The sequence below is a fragment of the Sarcophilus harrisii genome, chromosome 1, assembly GCF_902635505.1.
Source record: "Sarcophilus harrisii chromosome 1, mSarHar1.11, whole genome shotgun sequence".
Classification (NCBI taxonomy): domain Eukaryota; kingdom Metazoa; phylum Chordata; class Mammalia; order Dasyuromorphia; family Dasyuridae; genus Sarcophilus; species Sarcophilus harrisii.
The window spans coordinates 648,310,199-648,335,187 of NC_045426.1; the positions used below are offsets into that span (position 1 = coordinate 648,310,199).

General features: G+C 49.4%; 3 protein-coding genes across 8 annotated transcripts; 1 reads left to right on the forward strand and 2 right to left on the reverse strand.

Annotated features, from left to right (window-relative positions):
* Window positions 1-328: 328 nt before the first annotated feature.
* On the reverse strand, window positions 329-14,959 carry RAB3D (RAB3D, member RAS oncogene family). Of its 4 annotated transcripts, none has more exons than XM_012541885.3 (5): window positions 14,814-14,959; window positions 12,233-12,460; window positions 9,526-9,644; window positions 7,722-7,846; window positions 329-5,061 (listed from the first exon to the last, which is right to left on the reverse strand). In XM_012541885.3, exons 2-5 carry the CDS (start codon window positions 12,458-12,460, stop codon window positions 4,874-4,876), a joined length of 660 nt encoding a protein of 219 aa, XP_012397339.1. In that variant the 5' UTR covers window positions 14,814-14,959; the 3' UTR covers window positions 329-4,873. The 4 variants fall into 4 exon arrangements, with proteins under 4 accessions (XP_012397339.1, XP_012397338.1, XP_012397336.1 ...); XM_012541884.3 differs by lacking the exon at window positions 14,814-14,959 and adding an exon at window positions 14,264-14,395; XM_012541882.3 differs by lacking the exon at window positions 14,814-14,959 and adding an exon at window positions 14,122-14,395.
* Window positions 12,003-24,970, forward strand: CCDC159 (coiled-coil domain containing 159). Of its 3 annotated transcripts, XM_031947567.1 has the most exons (16): window positions 12,003-12,131; window positions 19,910-20,122; window positions 20,229-20,287; window positions 20,523-20,683; window positions 21,005-21,090; window positions 21,645-21,812; window positions 22,103-22,136; window positions 22,258-22,409; window positions 22,497-22,578; window positions 22,834-23,029; window positions 23,284-23,351; window positions 23,620-23,696; window positions 23,911-24,020; window positions 24,370-24,446; window positions 24,543-24,666; window positions 24,860-24,970. In XM_031947567.1, exons 2-15 carry the CDS (start codon window positions 20,099-20,101, stop codon window positions 24,632-24,634), a joined length of 1,386 nt encoding a protein of 461 aa, XP_031803427.1. In that variant the 5' UTR covers window positions 12,003-12,131; window positions 19,910-20,098; the 3' UTR covers window positions 24,635-24,666; window positions 24,860-24,970. The 3 variants fall into 3 exon arrangements, with proteins under 3 accessions (XP_031803427.1, XP_031803429.1, XP_031803428.1); XM_031947569.1 differs by lacking the exon at window positions 20,229-20,287 and having other exon boundaries at window positions 12,005-12,131; XM_031947568.1 differs by lacking the exon at window positions 19,910-20,122 and having other exon boundaries at window positions 12,018-12,131; window positions 20,173-20,287.
* TMEM205 (transmembrane protein 205) lies at window positions 17,085-19,732 on the reverse strand. Its single transcript, XM_031947575.1, has 4 exons — window positions 19,622-19,732; window positions 19,215-19,334; window positions 18,424-18,593; window positions 17,085-17,741 (listed from the first exon to the last, which is right to left on the reverse strand). Exons 2-4 carry the CDS (start codon window positions 19,312-19,314, stop codon window positions 17,430-17,432), a joined length of 582 nt encoding a protein of 193 aa, XP_031803435.1. The 5' UTR covers window positions 19,315-19,334; window positions 19,622-19,732; the 3' UTR covers window positions 17,085-17,429.
* Window positions 24,971-24,989: the final 19 nt, after the last annotated feature.

Genomic DNA, 24,989 nt, shown 5'->3' on the forward strand with positions numbered 1-24,989 from the left:
GGGGATTGGTCTTATCCAGGTTCCTTCTAGGTCTCAATCTGTGATCCCTATGCTACATTTTTTTTTTTTTTGAGATTATGTAGATTTTTGAAGTGGAAGGGATCTCAGAGATGCTTCCAGTCTAACACATTTAACAGATGAAGAAACTCAGATCGAGGAAGGAAAAATGACTTGCCCAGATGTCATACAGCTACTACATGTATGAGGAGGAACTCATACATGTATGAACTCAGATCTTTACTCTGATCCAAGCATCCTTGTCCACCCCAATTCCCCCAATTAAATTTGTAAACATGGCAGCCAACAGACGGTACAAGGAGGGAAGGAATCTACTCATAGGTTTTTATTTCCTCTGATTGTGGGGAAACAGATATTTTTCTTGTGGATTTCTTTGAATGTAAACTTGATGAAGACACTTCCTGTCGGATGTATTTAAGAATATATCAAATACTGAAAATATTTTTTGATGTTGTAATCATATTTTGCCTCCCTGCCCAAATGAAAAGATAAAACTTTATTTTGATGGGGAGAGGGGTAAGAAAAAGGTTTTTGTAGAGTTTACAGCCTTGTTGGATGTGATTGTCAGGCTAGTTCCCAAGAAACACCAATTGGACGGGTAAAAGACAGCCTGTTGTAACCAGCTGGCAGAGCTGAGGCAACCGGGCCTGTTCTGACAATGCTGTTTTTCTGCATAAAGGAAGCTGCAAACAGCCTTGGGGTAAACATTTCTCCTTCAGTCTGCAAGCTCCCCAGACCACCCTAGCCTCCTTTTCCTTTCAGCCCCAATGGCCTTTCCCACAGGGAAAATGGGCCTCCGTGGTTCAATAGTTCTCATTACAGACCCAGGAGGAAGCTGTTAATAATTCCACTAAATGTTTTCACTGACTGACCTGACCTTAACTGTAAGAACTGTAAGTCCGCAGAGACTAAAGACCGTATCTGTTGCTTCTAGGATAAAAAAAGGCCATGATTAGCCTGATATTTAAAGCCCTGCACAATCTGATACCCTCTTGTTTTTTTTTTTCCGGCCTATCTCAGAGTTTGCATCTCAACATCCTCTATATTTTGGCTAAAAGACACCACTAGCCTTTCCCTAATTTAATTCTCCTTTTCTCAACATCTACAAGTGGGCTCATCATGTGCCTGGGGGGACAATACCTCCCACCTTCCTATTGAAGTCTTTCTCTCCTTTCTAGGACCAGCTCTAGGGTCTCTGTTCCACCTCATAAACTGGAGTTTGTGCCTTATATTTGTAGTATAATTATTTGTGAACATGCTATAACTTCCCTAGAAAATTGGAAGCTCTTTCAGGGCAGGAACATTGCCACTTTCCAGCATAGGGCTGTTATGCATAGGAGACACTTAATTTTAAGTTGGCTGAATGAAATCAAATTAACAGCAGACCCTGGCACATCACATTGGTGAATTTGAATCCAAGTTTTTCTGACTCCAAGTTAGAATTCCATTTATCATGTCACTGTTGGTCATTAGCAGCTGGGGTTTAGGGGTGGAGACAAGGAGATCAGAAAAGACTTCAAGGCTATTTTCAATGAGAGCTTAAATTTAAGCTTGGGATTCTTCACCCTTTTCTGGAATTAGATCCCTTAGATAGCTTGATGATGATAAACTCTTTTAAAATAATATTTTTAAATAATTGAATTAAATAATTGCCCAATTACCGTTAAAAATTAATGGAAAAACAAAGATGCAATTTTCCCACCCAAGATCACTGACCCCTTGGAGGGTTGTGAACCTTAGAGTAAAAAATTTTTAGCCCACAAACTATTATGATTTTAACCACACTCCGCAACATGTGCTATGAACAGGAAGAAACACCTCCATCTCCCAGAATGGAGCATTTGTAAAGGCAACAGTGGGTGTCCAAGAAGAATCATCCAACACAAGGCTATCTGCAATCTCTTCTTTTTCCAGACATAGTCATTGACTGTTTGAAAGCCTCAAACCCATCGATAAATTGGGGGGATGTCTACCCCAAGCACGGGGAGACTTTCCCCAGAGGAATTGGCAGGGGAGAACAATTTGCTCCAGTGGCCACGAATCAGGTGCTGTGGAAAGCTTGGAGCTTGGTCAGGTACTAAAGACATCAGAATCATCCACTGCATCCTGGGCCATCACCAGTTGTCCCGAATTTTGTCTTGCCTTTGGCCTGATAGCTCTGTAAGACAGAGCGAGGCTGACATCTTGGTGCAATTCCGCCTCATTTAAATCTTGTTTCTGTCAAGTAAATATCATGATGTCCCAGGTCCTCTTTCAAATGAATAATGAACATGAAAATTCTCACTTTTTAGAAGGCTTCTCCCCTTTAGGTTATTGCCCATTTTTTTTACAATGTCCCAAATAAAAACTGTACCCTGAGAAAATCAACCTGAGGTCCTCTCCAGAAAGAGGTGTGTTCTGTTCCTTTGCCCAGACTTAAGAAAATAAGTGATGGATGGTTATAAACACCCTTCTCTTCCCTTCTCCCCTCCCAACTTGGAACGAGAACAGGATGCCGTTTCTGGCTGAGATGGCAGAAAAAGTCAAGTCTCTTTCTGCAAGGAGGAATTCAGGGTGTTCCCAACAGGAAGCTGTGATTCCCACACCCTCCGCATAAAGCCTAATTTTCCCGCCATGGATCATAGACTTGGGGCTGGAATGGTCCTTGGAGTTAATTTTATCGAACCCTTTCATTTTACAGGTGAAAAAACTGAGGTCTTTCGAGGATTTGTGGCTCGCCAAAGGTCGCACAGGTAATCTAAATGGCAGTACTGGAATTTGAATTCAGGTTTTTTTGATGTTAAATCTGGTGTTTTTTCTACTAGTTTGGGGATGCTCCTGAGAGGTGTGGGGACAACTAGTGGGACACCTGTTCTTATAATCTAGAGGTGGAAGGCAATTGCCCTAATGGGTCTGAGACACAATTAAATCATATCTGAATTTAGAGACTGAGCCAGGTGTGTGTTGGAGACAGCTGGACCTGATTTTCAAGAGCCAGTTGTTAAATTCTCAGTATGAGCATTTATACCTCAGAAATTGGCAAGTGCTCCAAATCAGAGTTTGGTTTATTTTTTTTTTTGGATAATCTAGACTTAAGAAAGCAATGGTGAAAATAATCATTCAGATTAAACAAAGTGTGCCATGTAAACTTTTTTTCTTCTAATTAACTAGTTAATTTTTTGGTCTAATCTTTTTTAAGTTAAAGCTTTTTATTTACAAAATGTATGCATGAGTCATTTTTCAACATTGACCCTTTCAAAGTCTTCTGTTCTAAATTATCCCCTCCTTTCCCCTACCCTCTGGAGAACTGGTTATTAAACCTTTACCAGCATACTCTTTGATGGGCCTGACATTTTTACTGGGGGTAAATAACTAAGACTTTTCTTCCACTCACCCTCCAAAACACACCTTAGCCTTTACAAGTCTGCACAGTGTATTTTCCCTCCTGAGATTATATCTGTTTAGAAGCTCCTTGAAGAGAAACAATGTTTTAGGGGATTTTTTTGTCTCCCTATCCTAGTGCCTGGCACAATCCCTTACAAAAAGTAGGCATTTGATAAAATAATTGTGAAATGAGTTGAATTAAAAGCAGGCACTTCTCCTCAGCCTTTCACTGGACCTACCCAGGGGGTTATGTCTGGTTTTTACTAATCCTCAGGTGCTGATGGATAGCCAGGATAACTCTCTCTCAGTGGCTCAGAAGAGTTCCCGTGTATTCTTCATAAACATAATTTACCCAGGGACCAAGGGGAACTGCCAGTCCTTTGCTCAATTTCCTTTCCTGGCAGGAAGTAAAGGTTTACAACGCCCAACTGTGCTGGAACCAAACTTTCTGGGGCCTCCAAGGCAGGTCCCAGGTTTCCAGCTTGCCTCTGCAACTTCACAGTCTGTCAAAATGTCCATTATTTTATTAAACTTAAGACTTGTATGTTAAAAATGGGATTTTCCACTCATTACTGCTATCAATGGTTCTATAATGAAATTTCAGAGGGGCAAGGGGGATTGGGGAGATGGGATGGAATGAAAGCAGGACCATAATGGGGACAAATGAAAACAACTAACAATTTTGTCAATTGAAAGGCACTTTTCATGTCCCCAAAGCGAGAAGAAGCCACTGGACTAGCTTTTCCCTTTTGGGTTTTCAATGTTCTAGTGGAACTAAAAAAATGACTTTGCTGCTCTGTATTTTCCCAAGCAGGAGGGAGGATCTTTGGGACAAGAGGGGGCCAAGGCCTAGAAACGCATGCTCCTGTCAGTTCCTCCGCGGGGGATACTGGTCCAAGGACGGCCAAAGGCCAGTGTTGCTGCCCCTCCTGGTCAATGGGGTTTACCCATCATAGGGCTCCTTTGAAACTCCAAGGGGAGGCCCACCTGCCATCTGTGGATTTTCTGGTAGATTTAGAAAATGCTCCTGGTTGATGCTGGAAATGAGTGGGGCCTTTCCTCCCCTCTCAGCGCCATTCTCCCTTCTTCCTCACGAGTTGTTCATCCAACTGGCTGGGGACTCAGCCTGGTAAACCCCCGCCTCCATCCCACCACTCCCCCCCACAAGGAAATGTCAGAGCCGCATCTGCTCTCCCCAGGCCTTCAGTCAATACCAGGCCCGCAGCCAGCACCAAGGCCTGCTCCTCATGGGGCTCTGGGCGGAACCCTGCGAGACAGAGATGCAAGAGGGCTCCGGCTCTCTGGGTGAGTGGGCGGGCAGGCTCCTGGGGAGAAATAAGGAGCATAGTTCTAAAGGCATGGGGGGAGAAGCGGAGGCCCTGAGTGGACCACAGGCCCCCATGGGGGGGTGGGTGCCCCAGGGTTGGCTCTCGCTGCTCCCACCTTCCACGGCAGCCATAAAACCCGGCAGGAAGAGGGGCAGGGCCCGGCGTTAGCAGCTGCAGCTGCTGGCCTGGGCAGGGGGCCCGTCGCCCAGTGTCGCGCCCTTGCTGTTGCCCACGGCTCCCGATCCCGCTTCCAAGCTCTCGTTCATCTTCTCGCAGATGATGTCCACTAGGCGTTCAAACACCTGCTTCACGTTGATGTTGTCCTTGGCGCTGGCTTCAAAGAACTCAAAACCTGCAGCGAGCCAGAGAAGGCTGGGGTGAGACCCCCTGGGGCAGGAATACGGCCCCCTGCCCCTCCTGAGACAGCTCTGGGGGGAGCACTTCCCAGAGAGAGGAGGAGCAGCAGGGAGCGCAATGTTGTTCCAGGGGAGACAGACACCCTACCTCCCAGCTGGGGGCCGTCCTCTGAGCCTCCAGTGGAGGCAGGGCAGGCTGGACCAGAGAGGGCCTCCCCTAGGGCGAGGGGGGGGAGCCCATCGTGTGGCAACTTCCGCTTTTAACTAACTGAGCAGGGGGGGGGGTGGCCAAGCTCTGCCCTTTCTACACTTCAGGAGGAGGACAACCATGGTCACTAACTTCTATATGTGGGTGCCCCTGAAGCCCCAGACAAAGCCCACCTAGTCCACCCCAGTTACGGCTCGACAATCACTCATTAGCCAGTAGGGAGGTGCTCTACAGGGGGTCAGGAAGACCCGAACCAGGCTCAAACCTCAGGCCCATGCTCTGTTAGTCATTTCATTTCTGTTTGCCTCAGTTTTCTCATCTGTGAAATGGCAGTAGCATTTGCCTCTCAGGGTTGTCATGAAAACCAAATGAAATGACAGTGGAAAGCACCATGTAAAGGTTAGTTCTGACTAATGCTTTGGGGGGGGGGGGTGACAGTCTCTGAGCCCTGGTCATCAGATCACACTGGGGTCACACAGGCGTCCAGCCAACAAGTTTTAGGAACAATGTGGACAAGCAGAAGCCTGGCCGGGAGAGAGGGGCCTGAACTGCGAGAAGAGGAGAGCCAGCGGCGGTGGGGATTAGCAGAAAGAGCCATTTAGTCTAGAAAAGGGAAGGGGAGACAGCAGGGCTGTGGAAGGCCAGGAATATTCCCTATTTTATCTTTGTGCCCCCAATCTTCTACGTGTCACTGTTCAGTCGTGGTCAGCTCTTCATGACCCCATCTGGGATTTTTTTGGCAGGGATACTGGTTTGCCTTCTCCTTCTCCAGCTCATTTTACAGCTGGGGAAACTGAGGCAAACAGGGTCACACAGCTAGTTAAGTGTCTGAGGCTGGATTTGAATTCAGGTCTTCCTGACCCCAGAATGCTATCCACTGCTGCTTCATGTATGAATTGTCAGATATGTTGTAGAAGAGGTTACCACTTGGTTGTGGGTCAGACTAGGTGACTAGAGGTCCCTTCCAATCCAGAAACTGAATAAATGTATGAATTATGGTCTCCTCCCCCACCTCCACCCTTGGGGCTTATCTCATTCCTTATTCACCATATTGTTGAATAATGTTAATGTTAACATGGGAGTGAAGGGGAAGGACACTCAGTCCAGTTTTATCACTTGATCAGGGTTGAGAATTCCCTCCACCATATCTCTCTGTTTCTCTCTATCTCTCTGTCTCTTTCTCTGTCTCTGTCTCTCTCTCTCTGTTTCTCTGTCTCTCTGTTTCTCTCTCTCTCTCTGTCTGTTTCTCTCTCTCTCTGTCTTTCTGTTTCTCTCTCTGTCTCTCTGTTTCTCTGTCTCTCTCTGTCTCTCTCTCTGTCTTTGTCTCTCTGTTTCTCTCTGTCTCTGTCTCTCTGTCCATTTCTCTGTGTCTCTCTGTCCATTTCTCTGTCTCTGTCTGTCTCTGTCTCGCTCTCTCTCTGTCTCTCTGTCTCTCCCTGTCTCTCTCTGTCTGTCTGTCTCTCCTCTCTCTCTCTGTCTGTTTCTCTCTTTATACACACACACACACACACACATTCCCACATATATATGTATGTTTATATACAGACATATCTTTTAAAAAAAACAAGTTGTTACAAAAGAATTCATTGGGTAAGAGAGGGGAGGAGGGGAAAGACACTGTCCATTTCTATCACTTGATCAGAGTAGAGAATTCTCTCCATTATATACATGTATGTATGTATGTATACACACATATATCTTTTAAAAAACATGTTGTTACAAAAGGATGACTCATTGGGTAAGGGAGGAGAGGAGGGAGAAAGAAATTAAGAAGCAAAAGGGATGTAAAGACAAAAGAAAGTGACAAAAATATGACTGAATCAAACCTGATAGTCAGGGAGTTGCCTGAGGCATATGTTGAGAAGTGAAGGGACTCGCCCTGTATGTGTCAGAGGCAGGAAGCCAGGGCAAGCCCTCTACCTATTATGTCAATCTTAAACTCAGTGGTAATATTTACCTGAGTAGAATGAAGTTAAGAATGCTAGTTAAATATACTTTAACATATTTAACATATATTGGTCAACCTGCCATCTGGGGGAGGGGATGGGGGGGGGAAGGAGGGAAAAATTTGGAACAGAAAGTTTTGCAAGGGTCAGTGTTGAAAAATTACCCATGCATATGATTTTGTAAATAAAAAGCTTTAATTAAAAAGAGGGAGGGAAAATAGAATGCTAGTTAAAAGAAAAAAATGTTCATGGAATGATTAGAACACAGAGAACATGAAAGATATTATCTTCCTCTATATTATTCTCAATTTCCAGAAATTCCCAAAGTTTTAGGGGGTAGATATAATTCTTACCCAGAGAAATTACTACGGATTTGTATTGAAGGAAAAACCAAGAGATCTAATTAGTTGTATGGGCTTGTTTCTCAGGCTTGGCCCAGAGATCAGTCAAGTCAGTTTTGGGGGGCAGGGATGGGTCGTTTGTCCCTCCAACCATCACTAACCTAGGTCATCAGCGAGGTGCTTGCCATCTTCTGTGGACACAACCCGCTCATCTTCCAAATCGCACTTGTTCCCAACGAGGATGACCTGGGCGTTATCCCAGGAGTATGTCTTAATCTGTGTGGCCCTGGAGAGGAAAGGGAAGCAAAAAACATTTCTTCTCAGGGACCGTGTCTGCCCTCAGGACAAGCTGGCCTGGTTCTGAATGTCTATCCCCAGTCAGCTTGCTCAGTTTAGTCAAAAGTGGGTTAAGGGACACCCATGAGTGGACCGAAGAAAGGACCGACAAAGTTTAACAGTGTAGTTCGCTTTCTGCAGCATTCACTCACAGCCCCGGCTCATGCCTTAAGCTGGATGGAAAGAATCACCTTCCCCTTCTCAAGGGCTCTGGGGGGTTTGGGCTTGCTTCATTTGTCCTCTTTAGTGCCGGATGCAAGGAAAGGAGTCTTGGACAGGAAAGCTTGAGCCATGGGAACCTTGGAGTCCAAGATCTGAGCCAGATGTTGCTACCCATCCCACAGGCAAGGAGACGGGACCAGAGGAGGCAAGCGGGCAGGGCTTTGGACGGGGAACCTGATGAAACCAACGGCTATGTAGGATTTGAGCTAAAATTGTGAACTTAATTCTTCTCTCCTCCCCAGACTCGGGGTAGGAGGGATTAAGCCTTCTATGTGTCAGGAGAAAATATATTCTTGTTGTAGCTTTGAAGTAAATATTCCTTTGTAAAAGCTAAAACAATAGCCCTAGTGTAAAAGCAAACAACTCTGAAAGAGTAAGAACTTTGATCAAAGTTTGATTCTAAGGCCGTGATGAATAATGCTACCTGCCTTCACAAAGGCAGATGAGGGACTCAGGGTGCAGATTAAGCTGTATATATATTTTGGACAGGGCCAATGAGGGAAATCATACTGTTTGCGTAAGCAAGCTTTGTTTTTCTTTTTTCTGATTTGGGGGCAGGGAGGAGGATGGATGGGGGGGGGGGGAGAGAAAGCAGATTGTTAATTGAAAAAAATGACATTTAAAAACTTTTTTTTGAAGATGAGACTCCTTCCTCCCTTGGCAGAGGGATAGTGGTTTATAGGTATGGAATGAGGCATACGCCAGCTTGGATGATGATTTGATTTGGTTTAACTTTGCTGCAAGGGAAGATTCTTTGGGATTAGACAGAGTCATTGCAAAATGGCAACAATCTTGTGTTTTGTTTTGTTTTAAAGAATATCAACTCTCTTGTGCAAGATGATAAATGTGGAAATATGAGAACTGCACAAGTTTAACATATATTGAATTACTTGATATCTGGGGAGGAGGTGGGAGAAGGGACGAAGAAAAATTTGAAACACAAGGTTTTGCAAGGGTGAATGTTGAAAACTATCTTTGCATGTATTGTGAAAATAAAAAGCTGTTATCAAAAATATCAATAAAATGCTTCAAAAAGAAAAAAAAAAGCACCTAAAACTTTTTAATGGAAATTGAAAAAAATCTTAATATCTTTAATCAGCATTTGAAAATGAAAAACCAAAAAAGTTAAATATGAATAAAGCATCCTAAAGAATAAAACAAACATTTCAACATCATTCACAAATTATATTGTGGAGATTAGAAAAAGATGAGGAAAAATCTGGTGGTCTATATGGTTTAAGAAGCAGCACCTAAAACCTAAAGAAGCCATTCTCTGTGAGGCTAGATTGAGTCCCCCTTTGAGGTAGACATTCCCATCTACTGACAGACACCCTAGCAAGGAACAGGACGTGTGGGTCTAGGGCCTGGCATCTGGCATTGAAGGGAGTGAAGGGCAGGGTGACTCACCAGTCCTGGACAGCATTGAAGGATTCCTGGTTTGAGACATCATACATTAGCAGGAAGCCCATGGCACCCCGGTAATAGGCAGTGGTGATGGTCCGATAGCGTTCCTGCCCTGCAGTGTCCTGCAAAACACAGAAAGGAGGTAACCCCTCATCTTCATCCCTGCCAAAATTCCCAAGCCTCTAGCTCCAATGCTACCAGCATCCCAAGGTTCCCTCACATCAGGGGTTTCGGAGATGGCCCCACATCAGACAAATCCTCTGCAAATAAGAGCCTCGTCTAATCTAAGAGCCTCCTTGCATCTATCCTCGGGAAGACAAACTAGGGCCAAGTGAGGATCAGTTAAATGAACTGCTCACACAGCCTACAGAGCAGCCTTAGAGGGAACTTGATGGCTGTTTTCAAGTAATTAAAGGATTGTCACATGGAAGGGGAATTCATCTTGTTCTGTTTGGCTTTAGAAAACAGCCAAATCAGGAAAAACAGGCGAACTGGCAAAAATTTAGGCAAACGCAGGCTTGATATCGGAAAGAACTAGCAATTACAGTTCAACCTGGAATGACCTAGGCCCAAGAAGTGGTGGGTCCTGTCCTTTGAGATCTCTAAGAAGAGCCAGAACAGGTATGTCATGGAATTTCTTTTGGATACATGATGGCTGCTGAGGTCCCTTCAAAATCTTGAGTTCTGTGATAGAACTTTGAGCTTAGAGAGTCCTGGTCTTGGGGAGATGTGCTTTAAATACTGGACCCCCTAGTTTAGGGGCTGACAAAGTCCATGTTCCCACGGGATGCCCAGTAAAGGGGGTGGCCAAGGTTCTGGGAAATCTCCTGTTGTGGGAAGGGTAAACATGGCCCTCTATGCCCCTCAGCAACCCCAAGGAATCATAGAACGAGGGGATTTATAGCCCAACCCTCAGATGGAAAGGATTCTCCATGGATCTCACCCCCTCCCAGCTAGAGCTCTACAATGCTGTGAAACTCCTGAGGGAGCCCACTCCCCTTTGGCTCATGTCTAATTGCTTTTGTTTGTTTTTTCTCAACAATATTTTATTTTTCCAAGTACGTGTAAAAATAGTTTTTAGCATTCATTTTTGTAAGACTTTGTGTTCCAAATTTTTCTCCCTCTCTCCCTTACCTCCCCCCTACCCAAGACAGTGAACAATCTGATATAGGTTAAATATGTTCAGCTGTAATTGTTAGGAACCTTTTCCTGGAATGGAACTGAAAATTGTCTCTTTGCAGCCTTCACTTATTAGGCCTAATCTCCTAGGGGAGAGAGGTTCCCTAAATTCCCTGTCTGAGGATAGAGACAGTTTCAAGCATCAGATTGCTCCTAACCTGAGGGCACTCATAGATCCAGAGGAAACTCAAGACATACAAACCTTAAAAGCCTTTCACAACATCAACAAGCCCAAATGTAAAGGATGCCCAGAGACATTCTGGGAATTGGGGCAGGAAGGGTGAATGTTTCCGACTTCAGCTTATGTGTATTCCAGGAAAGAAATGATTCCTGGGTACTTAGCCTCCCCCAACCCCCATGCACACACACTCACACACACACACACACACACACCCAGCCAGGTCTCCTCCCAGCACCTACCACACACCCACAGCCCTACTATTTGAGCAGACTGAGCTCAGGAAGCTCTGGGTTACTGTGGCAACCCCTGCCAGCCCCAGAGCTGGGCTCCAAGGTACCCCACAGATGGGAGAGGAGGATGGGCTGATGGCTCCTCGGGTCCTTTCTCGAGGAAGGACATGAGCCTGATTTTTCAGTCCCTCTCTGAGCCTGGGATGAGAACAAAGGAATTCTCCGTGCCCTTTTTTTCAGCCCCCACTTCTGACTGTGGCCCAGAGTCCTTTCTGCCTTTTCAAGCCCCGGCTGTTGAGGAAAAAAGGGCAGCCTGAGCAGAGGTCTCACATTGAACAAAAGGAGGTGGAGGAGGGAAAGGCCCTCCCGGAGGGGCAGGGAGTCTCGTTCCAAACAGAGCCCAGTCCCTGCTGCTGGCGTCTCACAGCGGTCCCCAGAGCTCTGTTAATTTGTGAGTCACCTGGACATTACCCACAGCCCTGGAACACACACATCTCTGACAATAGCCATCTGGCACGGCTGGTGCTGTTACCACGGCAACCAGGCCAGGGTGACAGAGACCTGGGAGCCCAGGCCCGCTGCACCAGCTCCTGCCTGGGAAACAGGAGAGCCAGAGAGGGCAGGGGACTGCCTTTTATTGACTCAATTCCAGGTTTCAGCTCTGCTTCTGGGTATGCTGGCAAAGCAAATTAGCTGTATTGAGAGATAGGGCCTCCAAGTCCCTCTGTCAGACATGGGGCTTCCTGAGGGCAAGACCCAGGTCTCCCCACTCAGATTAGGAGCCCCATGAGGACAGGGCCTACCTATGGGCCTCTTAGTCCCATCCACCACACCCCTAAGGCATACTCTGACTCAGCCCAGTCACCTGGTTAATTCTACTTCAGCCTTCCATTTCCATAGCAACTCCCTGTGATGGGGTGGAGCAGTGGCAGGAGGTGATATGTCCTCGTAGGGGTCACCAGGCCAGGCCAGTGCCCGGGGGGCCTATCTTTGCTACTCTCTCCTCCTCGGGGATACAGGTCAGTCACCCTCCCCCCTACACTCCTGTACTACCCACTGGTAGGTCCCATCTCCCTGCCATCATGGCTTCCACGGAGTCCAGTCGCCCGCTGGCACTCACCCAGATCTGCAGCTTGACCCGCTTTTCGTTTCGGTAGACAGTCTTAACTTTGAAGTCAATGCCCACCGTGCTGACAAAAGCCGAGGTGAAAGAGTCATCGGCATATCGGAACAAGAAGGAGGTCTTCCCCACGCTGCTGTTCCCAATGATAAGCAGCTTGAACATGTAATCAAAATTCTGGTCGGCAGCATCTTTCTGAGCAATGTGGGGGTCTCCAGCTGAGGCCATCTGGGAAGAGGAGAAGGCTTCTTTTGAGCCCAGGGACCCCTAGCACAGATCTATATTCCAAGCCCTAGGAGAATTTTCACATGGAGTGATTTTTCCCAGTGGTCAGTGGGGAGATGCACCCTCTGGTGGGACGCAGCTGGTCGGTGAGGGTCAGGGAACAAGAGGACTTGAAGGGGGTGTGACCAGCGTGGACTTTGCCCCCAGATACCCGGATGTTGCTACCTGGGAAAGGTGTAGAGAAGGGAAAGGAACCAGCCACCTGGCTTTCACCATCCCTCCCCCCCTTACTAGTCTCCCCCAGTCAGCAGCCCGGCTTAGTATTGACTTTGGCACCTCCTACTGCCACGATGATCTAGGCAGCCCTTCCGGCCTCTCCATCATCAGCCAGGTAAAATTCTCCAGGACTTTAACCCCTTCCCCACCACCAGCCATCCTCCCCGCTATCTTACCCTACTTGAGGGAATTCAGTTTTTCCTGCTGAAAAACCTCCTTTTCTATTTCCTTCCTGGCATCATACTCAGCCATGTTTCCAAACTCTCCAACTTGGATTTGTCAAAGACACTGGCTGCTTGTTCCTTTTCATCTCTGACTTCTTGGAAGATACAAGGACTTCCTTAAGAACCCCCTCATTTCCTCGGAGAATTCTCAGAGCTAGAGAAGCTCTCTCCTCAGAGGCAAGGCTACTCATCCTTCAAATGAGACGGCACTTCCAGGTGTCGATTGTTATGAAGCTTGCACTCCGGTCTAAGAACTCTCCCCCACCCCTCTGCCCGCCGGCACTAGACGGGCTGGGGGCTGGGAATTGGGGAGGAGGCAAGGAGATTTTTGAGTTTCCCAGAAGAGTTTCACTCCATTTCTCCCCAGGTTAGAAGGTGAGGCTCCCGATGATTTTGTTCTTAAAAAAGGGATGGCGATTTTTTCTTGAGCCAAGAAAGGACTATGTGATGTACAGTTCCTAGTTATTACGATGTAGCTATGGACATATCCCCCTCCCCCAGGTTGAATGTAAGCTCTTGGAAGACAGGGACGGTTTCATTTTTTGTCTTCCCATCTCCAGCCCAAGCTTGGACACACACTGGATGCTTGTTCTTTGCGCGATGGAGATGGGGGGTGTCCCAAGGAGCCTGAGGGGCAGGGAGGCTATCTATGCCCCTTCATCCCACTCACTGCCCCGCCACTAATACTCAAGGCCCGAGCCCTCCCAGGGCCAGGCAGGCCCTGCTCTCACCTGGAAGAACCAGTTTGTAGAGAGAAAGGAGGGGATGGAAGGAAGAAGGAAACCTCTAAGAGCCTGGCTGGAGTCCGTGTGTCTCATCCCCTTCCCCTGCTCCCCCCCGGAGCCGACCCTTCCTGCCCCGCCGCACCTCAGGCTCAGCTGCACCCCAAACAAGCGTGTCCGCCCGGACTTGGTCCTTGTCGCCTGCTCCCCCTCCAGCTGCCTGCCCCGCGGTCCCGGGGGGTTTCCCCAGCAGAAGTCTGGAGTCCGGGGGAGCAGACGGCCCGCTTCCCGGGTTCCCCCACTCACCATCCCTGAGCGGTGCCCCCGCGCAAACGGAGCTGGAAAAGAGGGAGCCTCGGCCCGGGGCCCCTTCTCCCCGGGACGGTTTCAGTTCGCGGACCTTTGCGCGGCTGCAAGCGGAGGAAGACCCTGCCCCATTCACCTTTTACAGGGTCTAACTGCACTCTCCGCCCTCAAGTTCTAGCGCAGGGTCAGTCTGGCTGTCGGTCCCAGCCTCCACCGGCCTTCCAGGCTAGTCCGGAAAGTTTCTCGGCACCGTGGGGCAGGAGGAGCGGGGTCCTCACCTCTCCAGGGGCCGGGTCGGGGCTAGGTGCGCTCCCTCCGCCTACTCGGAGCGCGGTCTGGCCAGCCCAAGCCCCGCAGCCGCCGCCTGCTCCCGGATCCCGGCTGTGCTCCCAGCCCGGCCCCGCCCCGCCCCGCCCCAACCCAAACGGGAAAGAGGTGGCCGGGGAGGCCGGGGGCGGGGGGACGGGGCAGGGCCCTCCCGGACAGGCCCCCTGGTGGCCAAGCAGCACGGTCCCCCAAGATGGGGGTGACTTGCGCCTGCCTCCCCTGGCCCAATCAATTTATACCGACTGTAATTAGCTGAGCCCCAAAGCGCGGTGAGATTTCCAAGAAATTGTGTTCAGAACTAAGAAATGGGGAATGCAAATATTATTAGTTTTTTTTTTTCAGACAGGTAAGCAACTTGAGGTCCTCAGAGCTGTGACTCGCCTGAAAGCACAGCCAGAAACCAGAACCCGAACTCGGGCCTTCTGAAAAGCCGGCGCCTCCTTTTACACCGCCCTGCCCAATTTCCTTTACGGCCTTCAGTCTGGATTTGTTCCGCCTCACCTGAACCTGGGAAGTAGTTCATCCCTGCGCATCCCATCCGCACCATCTTTAATCCCCACTCGGCCCGACCAACTCCGCCTAAGGACCTCGGTCCCCTTCTCCGCCGGATCTCGGTCCGTCTGTCCTGACGACCTGTAAGGTTCCTCACCCAGCCCCGAGTCACCGGGGTGTGCCCCCAAGCCCCATTCCCCAACTTCTTATCTTCTCTCCACACTCTCTCACTCGGTGGTCCTTACAGCCTTTATCTGCTCTGCGCCGAGTCAAGATCTAGCCTGGGCCATCTTGTCTACATCCCTGCCCCCACTTTTATCTCTCCTCACTAGACTGTTAGGCCCTGGCCCTAGGATTCCAGACCCAGTAAGTGGGGTTTTCCTTACCTTGCCCAGAACCAGGCCTCCAAGTCACTTTCCAGCCATCTTCTCCCAAAGCTGCCGGGCTCTTTACTGCCCTCCTCTCCCTTTCCAATATCCTTTGTCTAATATTAGAATGTTAAGTTTCTTGAGAAAAGAAATTCTGTCTTGCTTGTGATTGTATTCTCAGTGCTTAGCACACAATTAGTGGATCCTCAATATGTGCTTTATGTATCTTTTTGCTTTCCTGAGCTTTGGTCATCATCAGCAGTCTACTGGACACTTCAAATTGGACTACCCTCTAGGCATCTCAAATTAAAAACGGATCTCATTGTTATCTTCCCTGCCTCCCTTTCCCACTTCTGTGGGGAAGATCTCACCTAACATATCCAGTCAGTTGCCAAATCCTGTTTCTACTGCCCCATCTCTTGAATGTCCTCTCTTCTCTCTGCTCATCACTCCACCACCCTCACCTGGACTCCTACAACAATCCACCTCTCTGCCTTGTCTACTCCTACTGAAACCCATCCTCTGGAGAACTTGCAGATCTGGCCCTATCCCTATCCCCCCTACTCAGCAGACTTCACTAGCTCATTCTTTCTCGTATAGCTCGAAACCCCTTACCTTGCACACTCATGCTGTGTTCCTTGCACAAACTCTTTGGTCAGATTGTCTTTGCTGACCATATACTTCATCTCCCATCACTCTCCATCCTCCCATTATTGCATGTCTGAAATAAACTCTTCTCTAACTCTTGGAGTCCTTGGCTTCCATCAGAACTTCTGTCCTCCAGCTGCTAGTGCCTCACCTCCCACTCCCAATTCATCTCATGTTTTGTATACAGTCTCTTCCTCAGAATCTAAGGTACATGTGCTTTTCCCCCCTTGTATCCCCACCTTCTCTCCTTGTGCTTGGCATAAAATAAGGGTTAAAAAAATTCTTGTTGATCTGGATTCAAATACTGCTTGTCACTTGTAGCTGTGAAACTTTGAGCAAGTCACCACTTTTCCCTGCGAAAGTTTCCTTATCTAAAACTGAAAGGGATAGACTCGATAATTTCTTTGAGAGAGGGGGAGTCCCTCCCAGTCCTAAACTCATATATGACCTTTTGATTTTCCACCTTCAATTCTCTTCCTCACCACCTCCTCTAGGAATCCCAAGTTCCCTTCAAAGCTCAATTTGTGCAAAGTCCTACATGAGGACTTTAAAAAAATTTACCCAGTTAGGGTTTCACCATATTTTCCAAAATCAAAATCGTATCTCTTTTCTATTAATCTGTGCACAAGTTAGACTGTACCACTTCCCCTATTAGAATGTCAACTCCTCTCAAGGTAATTTTTTCATAGCCTTAGGCAGTGCTTTAGTGTTTGGCACAGAGTAGGCATTTAATAAATACTGGTTGAATAGAATTAGGCCTCTAATCTGTCTAGCTGTTAATGAATGCATTTGGATTAAATGTGTATCTGAATATTTGGAGGCTTCAGAAGAATGAGAAGTGAATTTGAAGGATGAATAGGATTTGATACAGAGGAAAGAATCTTGGCTCTGAAGTCATAAGTCCTGAGTTCAGATTCCACCTTTGAGATTTCCTATGTGTGACCTCTAACAAATCACTTGCTATCTTTGTGCCTCAGTTTCTTTAACTATAAAATGAGGGGATTGGACTTATATGACCTCTAAAGTCCTTTCCATCTGTAACTCTCTCTTTTTCAAGATCCCTTTAAACTCTAAAATCGTATGATCAAAAGACCAGGTCAACTGGAGCCATCTCTCTGTGAGGCTAGTGCTTGGTCATATTCTACCCCAACCAGGACAAGTGACCCAGATTAGATAATGAGAAGATGCTGTTCTGCTGTGGGGGAGAGGATGTTGTATGTACAATTGTCTTCCCTAATTCTAATCTTAATCACATCAGAGGCAGTTGTGAGAAACCCTTTTTTTTAATAGGAAATACATGATACAGAATCACAGTGGCAGAAAGTCTCCAGTTCTGGCCCAGGTAGCCACATCCAACACCTGGAACAGCCAGGGGAAGGAGGAAGCGTGTCCTGGGTCAGAAAAGGCAAATAGCAGCATGACAGGAATTCGAAGCCATGGCCCTGGAAGGACAGAGAATAAGGGAGGAGGCAAGACCTCCTCTATTTCTTGGCTTCGTGATCCAAAGTCAGCTGAGCAGAATCCAAGTGAATGTGGTCTATGTAGCTTAGATTTTGGCCCACAAGGAGCTGGAACCCCTCCTCTGGGCAGTGAGAAGAGGTCCTACTTCCTACAGGCTTTGGAGGTGCAGTGCCAGGAAGGCAAGGCAGATGCCATTGCTAAGTAGATTTCCCAAGTTGCAGAGGGAGGAGAGGCCATGATAGTGGAAGAAGGTCTGCCGAAGGGCTCGATACTTGGGATCTTGCTCTCGGAGCCGCCGATAGGGGTCTTGGCCTTGGGCCTGGGGAGGTCCTGGGGGTTCCCCACCTAGACCTCGCTCCTTCTCCATTGCCTGCAGGGCCCACATAGCAGCTGTAGTCTTGGGCTCCAGCCACCGAGCATTCAGGCCCGACAGAGACAGGCTCAAAGCCAGCAGGCCCAGCTGGAAGGGAAGTACAGTTAGTGGGGAGCTGGCCCTGGGACACTGGCCAAGGCCCAAGGTCAGAGCCCAGGACAGGCTTGGGGATCAGTAGCTGTCTTCCGGGGATTTCAAAACAGCAGGACCGGAGAGGGAGGGTGAAATCCTGGTTCCTGCCAACCACCATTATTTACATAATTTTAGTTATGCGCTCCAGAAACATTATATTACCCAGGGACAAAATTAAGAGAATATGTGCCCTATACCTGGCAAGGTAAAAACAGTAACTTCGACAAAAAGGAATCTGGAGTACTATCTTGGATGGGCTCCCACTCAGCACACCCCATATCCTGGGCATCGGGGAAGGCGTAAGAGGAAGCAGCCAGATTTCCCCCTTGCTCCCATCAGGCTTGAGAATGAGGAGCCAGTGGGTGGGACCCACTCCCCCAGGGAGAGGCCTAAACCCTCCTGCAAAGACTTAAGTCCCCAGCCAGGCAGGTTTCAGAACAATGAACTGAGTGAAAAACAGAAGCCACAAATGAGGCTGTCACCACGACCAACTCCAAGAAATAAAAGCTACATAAAGTGGGAGCCAAATGTCTTAAAAGACTGCAATGTCCTAGGGTCTCTCCAAGCCCACGTTTGCTAGGCTTCAGCCTCCCGGGTCTCCAGCCCCCCCCCCCCCCCCCAGCCTCCTGGTTGGTACCTGACCAGCTTCTGCCAGGGTAAAGCTGAGCTTCACCAATGGGTGATGGAACAAGAAGATGCCCAGGCTGATGGCGGCACAGACCAGGGAGACGTGGAAGTAGAAGGGGAAGAGTTTGCTCTGGACCAGTCCAAAGGTGTGTCGAGGCAGGCCCCGGAACAACACAAAACCTAGGGGGAGGGGGGGATTACGGATATGAATTGTTGCAAACAATGTCCGAGGAGAAAGAGGCAGCAGGTTTTGCTTAACAGCTATTTTTGTTATAAGGGAAGGCTCACTAGGGCCGGGTATATTCAGAAACAACTGATGTCTAAATGAAAGGAACTAGTTAGAATTAAACTAAGGGGGACCAGATGCTTAGCACAGTACCCGGCACACAGTAAGTATTTAAGAAATTCTAGTTGATTAACTGCTGGAAAATCCCAGTTAGAAGGGAACCTGGGGGGGGAGGGGAAAAGATTGCTCGGGGGTTCATTCCCTTTTGAGCATCCTGGAGAGATGCTCACACACAGGTACGACTTAAACACCTCCATGAAAGCAGCCTTTTTTTTTCTTTTTAAACTTTTTTAAACGTCTTTTAAAAAACCTGATTTCTTCATTTATGATGCAGAATATCAGGCCGGGACTGGAAGGCCCGAGGCTTCCTCACCAAGGCTGGGAAGTTTTGTTTGGTTCTGCCCCGCTTATGGTCCCCTGCAGCCCCAAGCCCCGCACCCCCGAGTTTCCGCCTCCCTTCCCCCCTCGGCTCCCAGCAGGGAGCAGAGTCCAGGTCTCCGGGGGCGGGCACGTACCTGAGATGAAGGTAACCCAGACCTGCATGCCCCAGGCACCGGACAGGACCAACACCTGGACCACCTTGGCCAAGCCCCCCGGCTCCCCCTCGGAAGCCATCCCGCGCCCTGGCTCCGCACCTGGGGGAGGGGGGAAAGAACTCGGCTCAGAGCCCGGCCGGCCCCCACTCACGGAAAGAGCCGGCCCGGGCGGAAGAACCCAGGCGGGCCCGGTGCCCCGGCAGAAAGGGGAGAGAAAAAGCCGGGCCGGGCACGGGGAGGGAGCTCCCGGCGGGGGTCCCGGAACCCCTTCCCCAGTTTTGCGCGTGCGGGGACCTGGGACGGCCCGGGCTGCTCGAAGCCAGGCTCCCTATTCTACGTTCCCCACCTTCCCCACGAGGGGCGCCCAGTCCCGGGGGAGGCGGTACCTAAACTCCGCTCCTGCCCAGCCGACCCCGAGCCTCAGCAGCGGCGGCAGCAGCCCTTCCTTCCCCACCACCTTAATGCTTCAGCCCAAGCATTCCCGCCCCGCCTCCTCGCTAAGCTTCGGACCAGTCCCCTTGCGAGTTCTGTAGCGTTTACCCCACCCCTTTGTTTTCTAACCAATCAGTAAGAAGACTATCCATACAAGACCCACCCACCTTGTTTCCTACCCCACGGCCCCTCCTCTTATCTCTTCTACGACTCAGGGATGATCCAATCACTTTTCGCCTCAGGTACTGATGAAGAACGCAACCAATAGGATTTCGGAATCGCCTCCGTGGGGGTAGAGCTACACACAAAGGCTCCGCCCCTCCTCTGTGACTCTTGACTCTACCAGAGTCTACCCCTACCTTATCTCTGTATGGTGTCTCCACTGGATCAAACTTCATCGCTCCAGCAAGGGACTTTTTTCGCGGTCCCTGATGGGCTTAGAGTATGAGCAACTGGTAGGTATTTCAATTCTATGAATATTTACTGCGTGCCTGCTGTGTTCTAGGCCCCCAGCAGGAGGAACCCAGGGCAGTTTTGCCTTACCCCCAACTCCCCCCCCAGCAGGGGCCACGCAATGAGGACTCTATGGACCCGACTCCCCTCCAGATGTTCTCTCCCAGGTGCAAACATCTGGCCTTGGCATCCCTAGCCTCGAGTTCCATTTTCGTGGCTGGGGCGGGCGGGGGCGGGGAGGAGCGGGAGGGGACGGAATTCCTGTTGTGGGTTCCAGGGGTGCTTCCAGATGTAGCCAACTGTCAGGGCTGGGGGGGGATGGGAAGAGGCGGGCAGAGCGGGTGGGGGGCGCCTCGGGCACCCTCCTTACCCACCACTGAGTCTTCTCCTCCTCCACCCAAGTGATTGTGTCCTGGCTGGAATTCCTCGGGATCCTGACAACTCTGGAGTGTCCAGTCACTCTCCATGCTCATCCTCCTCAAGGGACTGTGCGTTGCAGATTCATTCCAAGCCTGATAAGTTGGGTGTGGTTGGCTTTCCCCCTCAGAAGCCTTGGGGTTTGGGTAAGTAGGGGGTGAGGCGGCTGAAGACGGGGGATGGGGCCCCTGGGTCTGAGGGAAGGGGCGGCGCCTTGCTGAGACGGCCTGGGCAGGACTTTGGGGTGGGCCCGTGGGAGCACAGGGGGCTGGGTCTGAGTCACCCAGCGGCCTGCAATGATGGAGGTCTGGCGGCTTGGAGTCATCTTGAAAGAAGGAGCCCCGATTTCTCCCAATGACTCTGGGAGAATGATTGAGGGCCCCTTTATGGAGGTGACTTTGACTTAAGCACAAGGAGGGGTGTGATCCCTGAAGTGTCATGGGTGTAACCCAATCTCTCCATGACAGGTGTGGTTCATAACATCAACTCAGATTCCCAGAAGCTGAAAAATGATAAGAAGGACTCCCTGAAGGATGGACATCTCAGTTTCAAGGTCACCCCTTTGTCTCTCAGAGTCCCCAACTTTCCATGACATGTAGTGTAGTAGGGGGAAGCACTGGACAGCTCAGGAGACAGCTTGAGTCATAGCCCAGCTCTGTATGATATCTGGATGACCGATCCTTGGTAACTTGGCTCGTTCCGTTTCTTTATCTGTAACAGGGGTTGGTGGAGATGTGGACCAACCTTGAAGAAGGTTGTGAGAAAGCGTTAGAGTCAAAGCTATCATTTCATTATTATTTTTAAAGCTATTATTTTAGAAGCAGCGTGATTCAGTAGATGAGAATCGGGGCTTTTAGAGTCACAAAGACGTGGATTCAAATCTGTCTCTAATTCTTAGTAGCTATTTGAACCTGACTGAGCCAGTGAACTCTATGCACCCCAGACAGTTTCCTAGGACTTAATTACTGTTTTGGAAGGGAAAGGCCTTTGATCTGTTTTGGGAAAGACACGTCCCCACACCTGCAAAATCACGGCCCTTTCGTAGGGTTTGAGGATTGGGGCTGCTGTGATGGTCTGTGATGTGATTGTGTCATCCCAACCCTGCAGAAGTGGCTGATCTCTGAGGAGACTGTTTCCTCAAACCAGAAGCTGAATGGCAATTCAAAGGGGAATGCGACCAGGAGCCGGAATGGGAATGGGAATGGGAACAGAAACCGGAGTCGGAGTAGGAGCCTGAGCCCGAACCCTAGACCCCCAATTGAAGCCAGTGACCAGGTATATGCATGTTTTTATATGTGGGTGAGTCCAATGGGTGCCCACATATATACACCAATAAATGGCTCATGGACTTCTTCAAGTGCAGCCTAGTTTTTCTATCCCCATGCCTCAGTTTCCCTCCTGTGACTTGAACGAATGAGGAGACCTTATAGGATTTAGGGGAGGGGAGAAACCCAATTGGGGTAGAGTTGGGCCCTAGAGGTTGTTGAGCTCTGGGGAGTAGTTGGGCCCAGGATCTAATATGCCCTTTATCCTTTTCTCCCATGATCTACCATGCTGGTCCTCAGAGGAACTTGGAGACTGACAATTCTAAGGCCCAAGGTAAGTTAACCTGGGGCAGTTGGAGTAGGGAGGATGAAGTCAATAGTCTAAAGAACTGGTGAAACAAGGGCTTTTTTTCCCTGTGGAATAGGAAAATTCAGATTGCTCTCTCCCCTTCCAGAACTTTCCTTGCCTGATGGGATGAGATGGAAAATAGGGACTGTGATCTCCGATCCCCCAAGCAAGGTGTCTACCATCATGATTCCTGACACACAAAAGCTCTTAAGGATAGACTTGGATTGCCTGAAAAGTCAGCTTCTAGCCCAGACCAAGGTGAGCAGCACATCTCCTTCCCTTTTATCCTTTCTGATGTTGACCTTAAAACTTCTGATCATGCTTTTGGACCCTTCCTGTTTCCAGGCCTTTGAGTTCTTGAACCACTCTGTGACCCTCCTGGAGAAAGAAAGCAGCCATCAGAGAGTTAAAATTCAGGCGCTAGAAGGTGAGCGTGGGTCTGAGGAGTCAAATCTCTAAGATTTGTAAGATGTAGACTCAAGATTAAGGATGGGGAGGGGTTTCCAGGGCTTCATACCCCTCCCCTCAGAAACTAGGTGTGGGATTTAAGGGAACTTCACAGGGTGATCCCCTTTCTTCCCAGGGGCTTTATAAAAGAAGGAGAATCAGAGAGGAGGCTACGGTCAGGAGGTAAGGGTCAGGCTAAGATCAGCTATCACACTCTCCATCCTTCTCTTGGCAGAAGTGATGAGCCTGTCTTGCTGTCCAACCCAGGATGACCTCATGAGACGAGGGGCAGAATTAGGGAGGCAGGAGCTTTGGCGGGCACTGGCTCGGGGCCTGCAGGAGGTGAAGGAAAATCTTCGGGGGAGTGAGGAGGTCCAGCGGGGCCGTACCACCCGTTCTCTACTACAGCTGGGCCAGGAGATTCGGGAAAGGTGTGGACCCTGGCTGGAGTGTGTGTGTGTGTGTGTGTGTGTGTGTGTGTGTGTGTGTGTGTGAGAGAGAGAGAGAGAGAGAGAGAGAGAGAGAGAGAGAGAGAGAGAAAGCTGAAAGATTTCTGAGAATAGAGAGACCTTAGAGTAAACAGGAGAGCTCAGGAAGGAAGAAGAAATGGGGAAGCTGTGGGAGGTTGAGTTGGTAACTCCGTGATTGTTTGATCCCTCTCCCCGATCTTCCCCCCCACCTTCAGCAAGAAGTTCCTATGGGAGGAGCTGGAAATGCTGCAGGAAGAGGTGACCTACATCCAACAAAAACTCAGTATGTTCCCCCCCCCCACATATCACCCCCTTGTCCCCTTCCTCTGTCTCTTTATCCCCATTTCCCCTTTGTCAGAGGGCTCTAGCTTCTGAGATGAGGACAGAGATCTTCAGACCCCACCCCCCTTCCATCCCTGAGGAATGAATGGAAATTAATATTGGCTCAGTTTTTCCCTTCTTATATCTTCAAGATCTCAAAGGAGGGAGGAGAATCCTACTACTATATCCTGAAACCTCCTTCATCCTTTTGTCCCCATCCCTTTATTCAGAATCACAGGAAGAAGAAATCACCAAAAACCTGGTGAATATCAAGAAAATGCAGAAGAATCAGGTGAAATGTCGCAAGGTGAGGGAAAAGTGGTTCTGAGGATGGGAAGGGAAGATGACCGGGGAGGAAGAAAGCAGAGTGTCCAAAAATCTTTATTTGGGAAATGATATTTCCCTTCTATCTGCAGCTGGGCCAAGTCTGAGGGCCGAGCTGAGAATTCCTGATGTTTGTGGGGGAGAGGGGGTGAGGAAAGGGCCTTATCTGGGCCCCTTACCCACTGCCCTGTCCTCAGGTCCTAACAAAGATGAAACAGCAAGGGGGCATGGTGGTATCTGAGGATGAGACTAAATCCAAGGACTGGTGGGGACAGGAGGAGTTGGAGGAGGAGCTGAATGACATATGGTAAGGAAGAAACTCAGGATGTCCAGACCCGTTCCTTGAGCCCAGGTTTTCATAAGGTTTCCAGGGATCCCCTTTCAGTCCCTAGTTAATGCCAAAACTTTCATAAGGCAAGTTACTCCCTCTCTCCAAGTCTCGGTTTCCTCCTTTCTAAAATGGGGAGAGGGAATTAATCGGGCTCAATGACACCCAAGAACGTTTCCAACTGTTTCACGGTCCTGTGAGCCCAAGGCTTGCTGGGAGGCCACACGATGAAGACTCCATGCTGGAACTCTGTTATGACCTGGCTCCCAGCCCTTCCTGTTCACCGGGTCCAGATTCTGGGTGCACATCCGGCCCTTTCCCCCACTAGGTCAGCTGTGAACACGCTTCAGAATGCCATTGAGAGTTTATCGCTGACCGGAGTGAAGCACCGTGGAGTCCTCAGGAGTGAGTGCCCAGGGGGAGGAGAGACTCTGGAGAGGAGAAAAATACCTTCCCCCAAGACTACATTCCAAATGCCCCCTCTGGAATTCCCTGGCACAGGCCGCAGGGTACGACGATGCGTGACTCCGCCGCCGCCACCAGCCTGGGCAACAGACTCGGATTCGGATGCCAACCCACCTCACAGTCCATAGCCGATAGCCCCGACCCATGCAAGACTCCTTCAGTATGGACCCTGACAAACTCCAGCCCCCGGGGACCAGCCCCGACCCCAGCCCCAGAGGCGGCTTCTTCAGGGCCTCGGCCCTTGTTCTCCCCCAACCCTTCCTGCCCGGCCGCTACCCCCGCCCCCCGCCATTGCCCCTCCATCTCCGAGTAGCTCTGGGGCGCTGACCCTCCCTCACACTCTGTCTCCACAGGCTGAGCTGCTGGGACCTGCCTGATCAAGGGAAGGGAGCCCTCCCTGAAGGGGCCTCAGCCCCCAAAACCCCCTAAGAGAGAAAATAAAATAGGGATGGCCCCTTCCCCAACACCGTCTCGGCTCCTGCT

Coding starts and splice junctions, on each gene's coding strand:
- RAB3D (XM_003760440.4), bottom strand. Junction 9,645..12,232: donor GGGTCAAGCTGCAGATCTGG/GTGAGTGCCAGC, acceptor TGTGTTTTGCAG/GACACTGCAGGGCAGGAACG. Junction 7,847..9,525: donor TTCAATGCTGTCCAGGACTG/GTGAGTCACCCT, acceptor TTTCCTCTCCAG/GGCCACACAGATTAAGACAT.
- TMEM205 (XM_031947575.1), bottom strand. CDS start 19,314: ATGGCTTCCGAGGGGGAGCCGGGGGGCTTGGCCAAGGTGGTCCAGGTG. Junction 18,594..19,214: donor CTGGGTTACCTTCATCTCAG/GTACGTGCCCGC, acceptor CCCTCCCCCTAG/GTTTTGTGTTGTTCCGGGGC. Junction 17,742..18,423: donor CCCTGGCAGAAGCTGGTCAG/GTACCAACCAGG, acceptor CTTCCCTTCCAG/CTGGGCCTGCTGGCTTTGAG.
- CCDC159 (XM_031947567.1), top strand. CDS start 20,099: ATGGGCTTAGAGTATGAGCAACTG. Junction 21,813..22,102: donor CAATTGAAGCCAGTGACCAG/GTATATGCATGT, acceptor GCTGGTCCTCAG/AGGAACTTGGAGACTGACAA. Junction 23,697..23,910: donor ATCAGGTGAAATGTCGCAAG/GTGAGGGAAAAG, acceptor CCCTGTCCTCAG/GTCCTAACAAAGATGAAACA.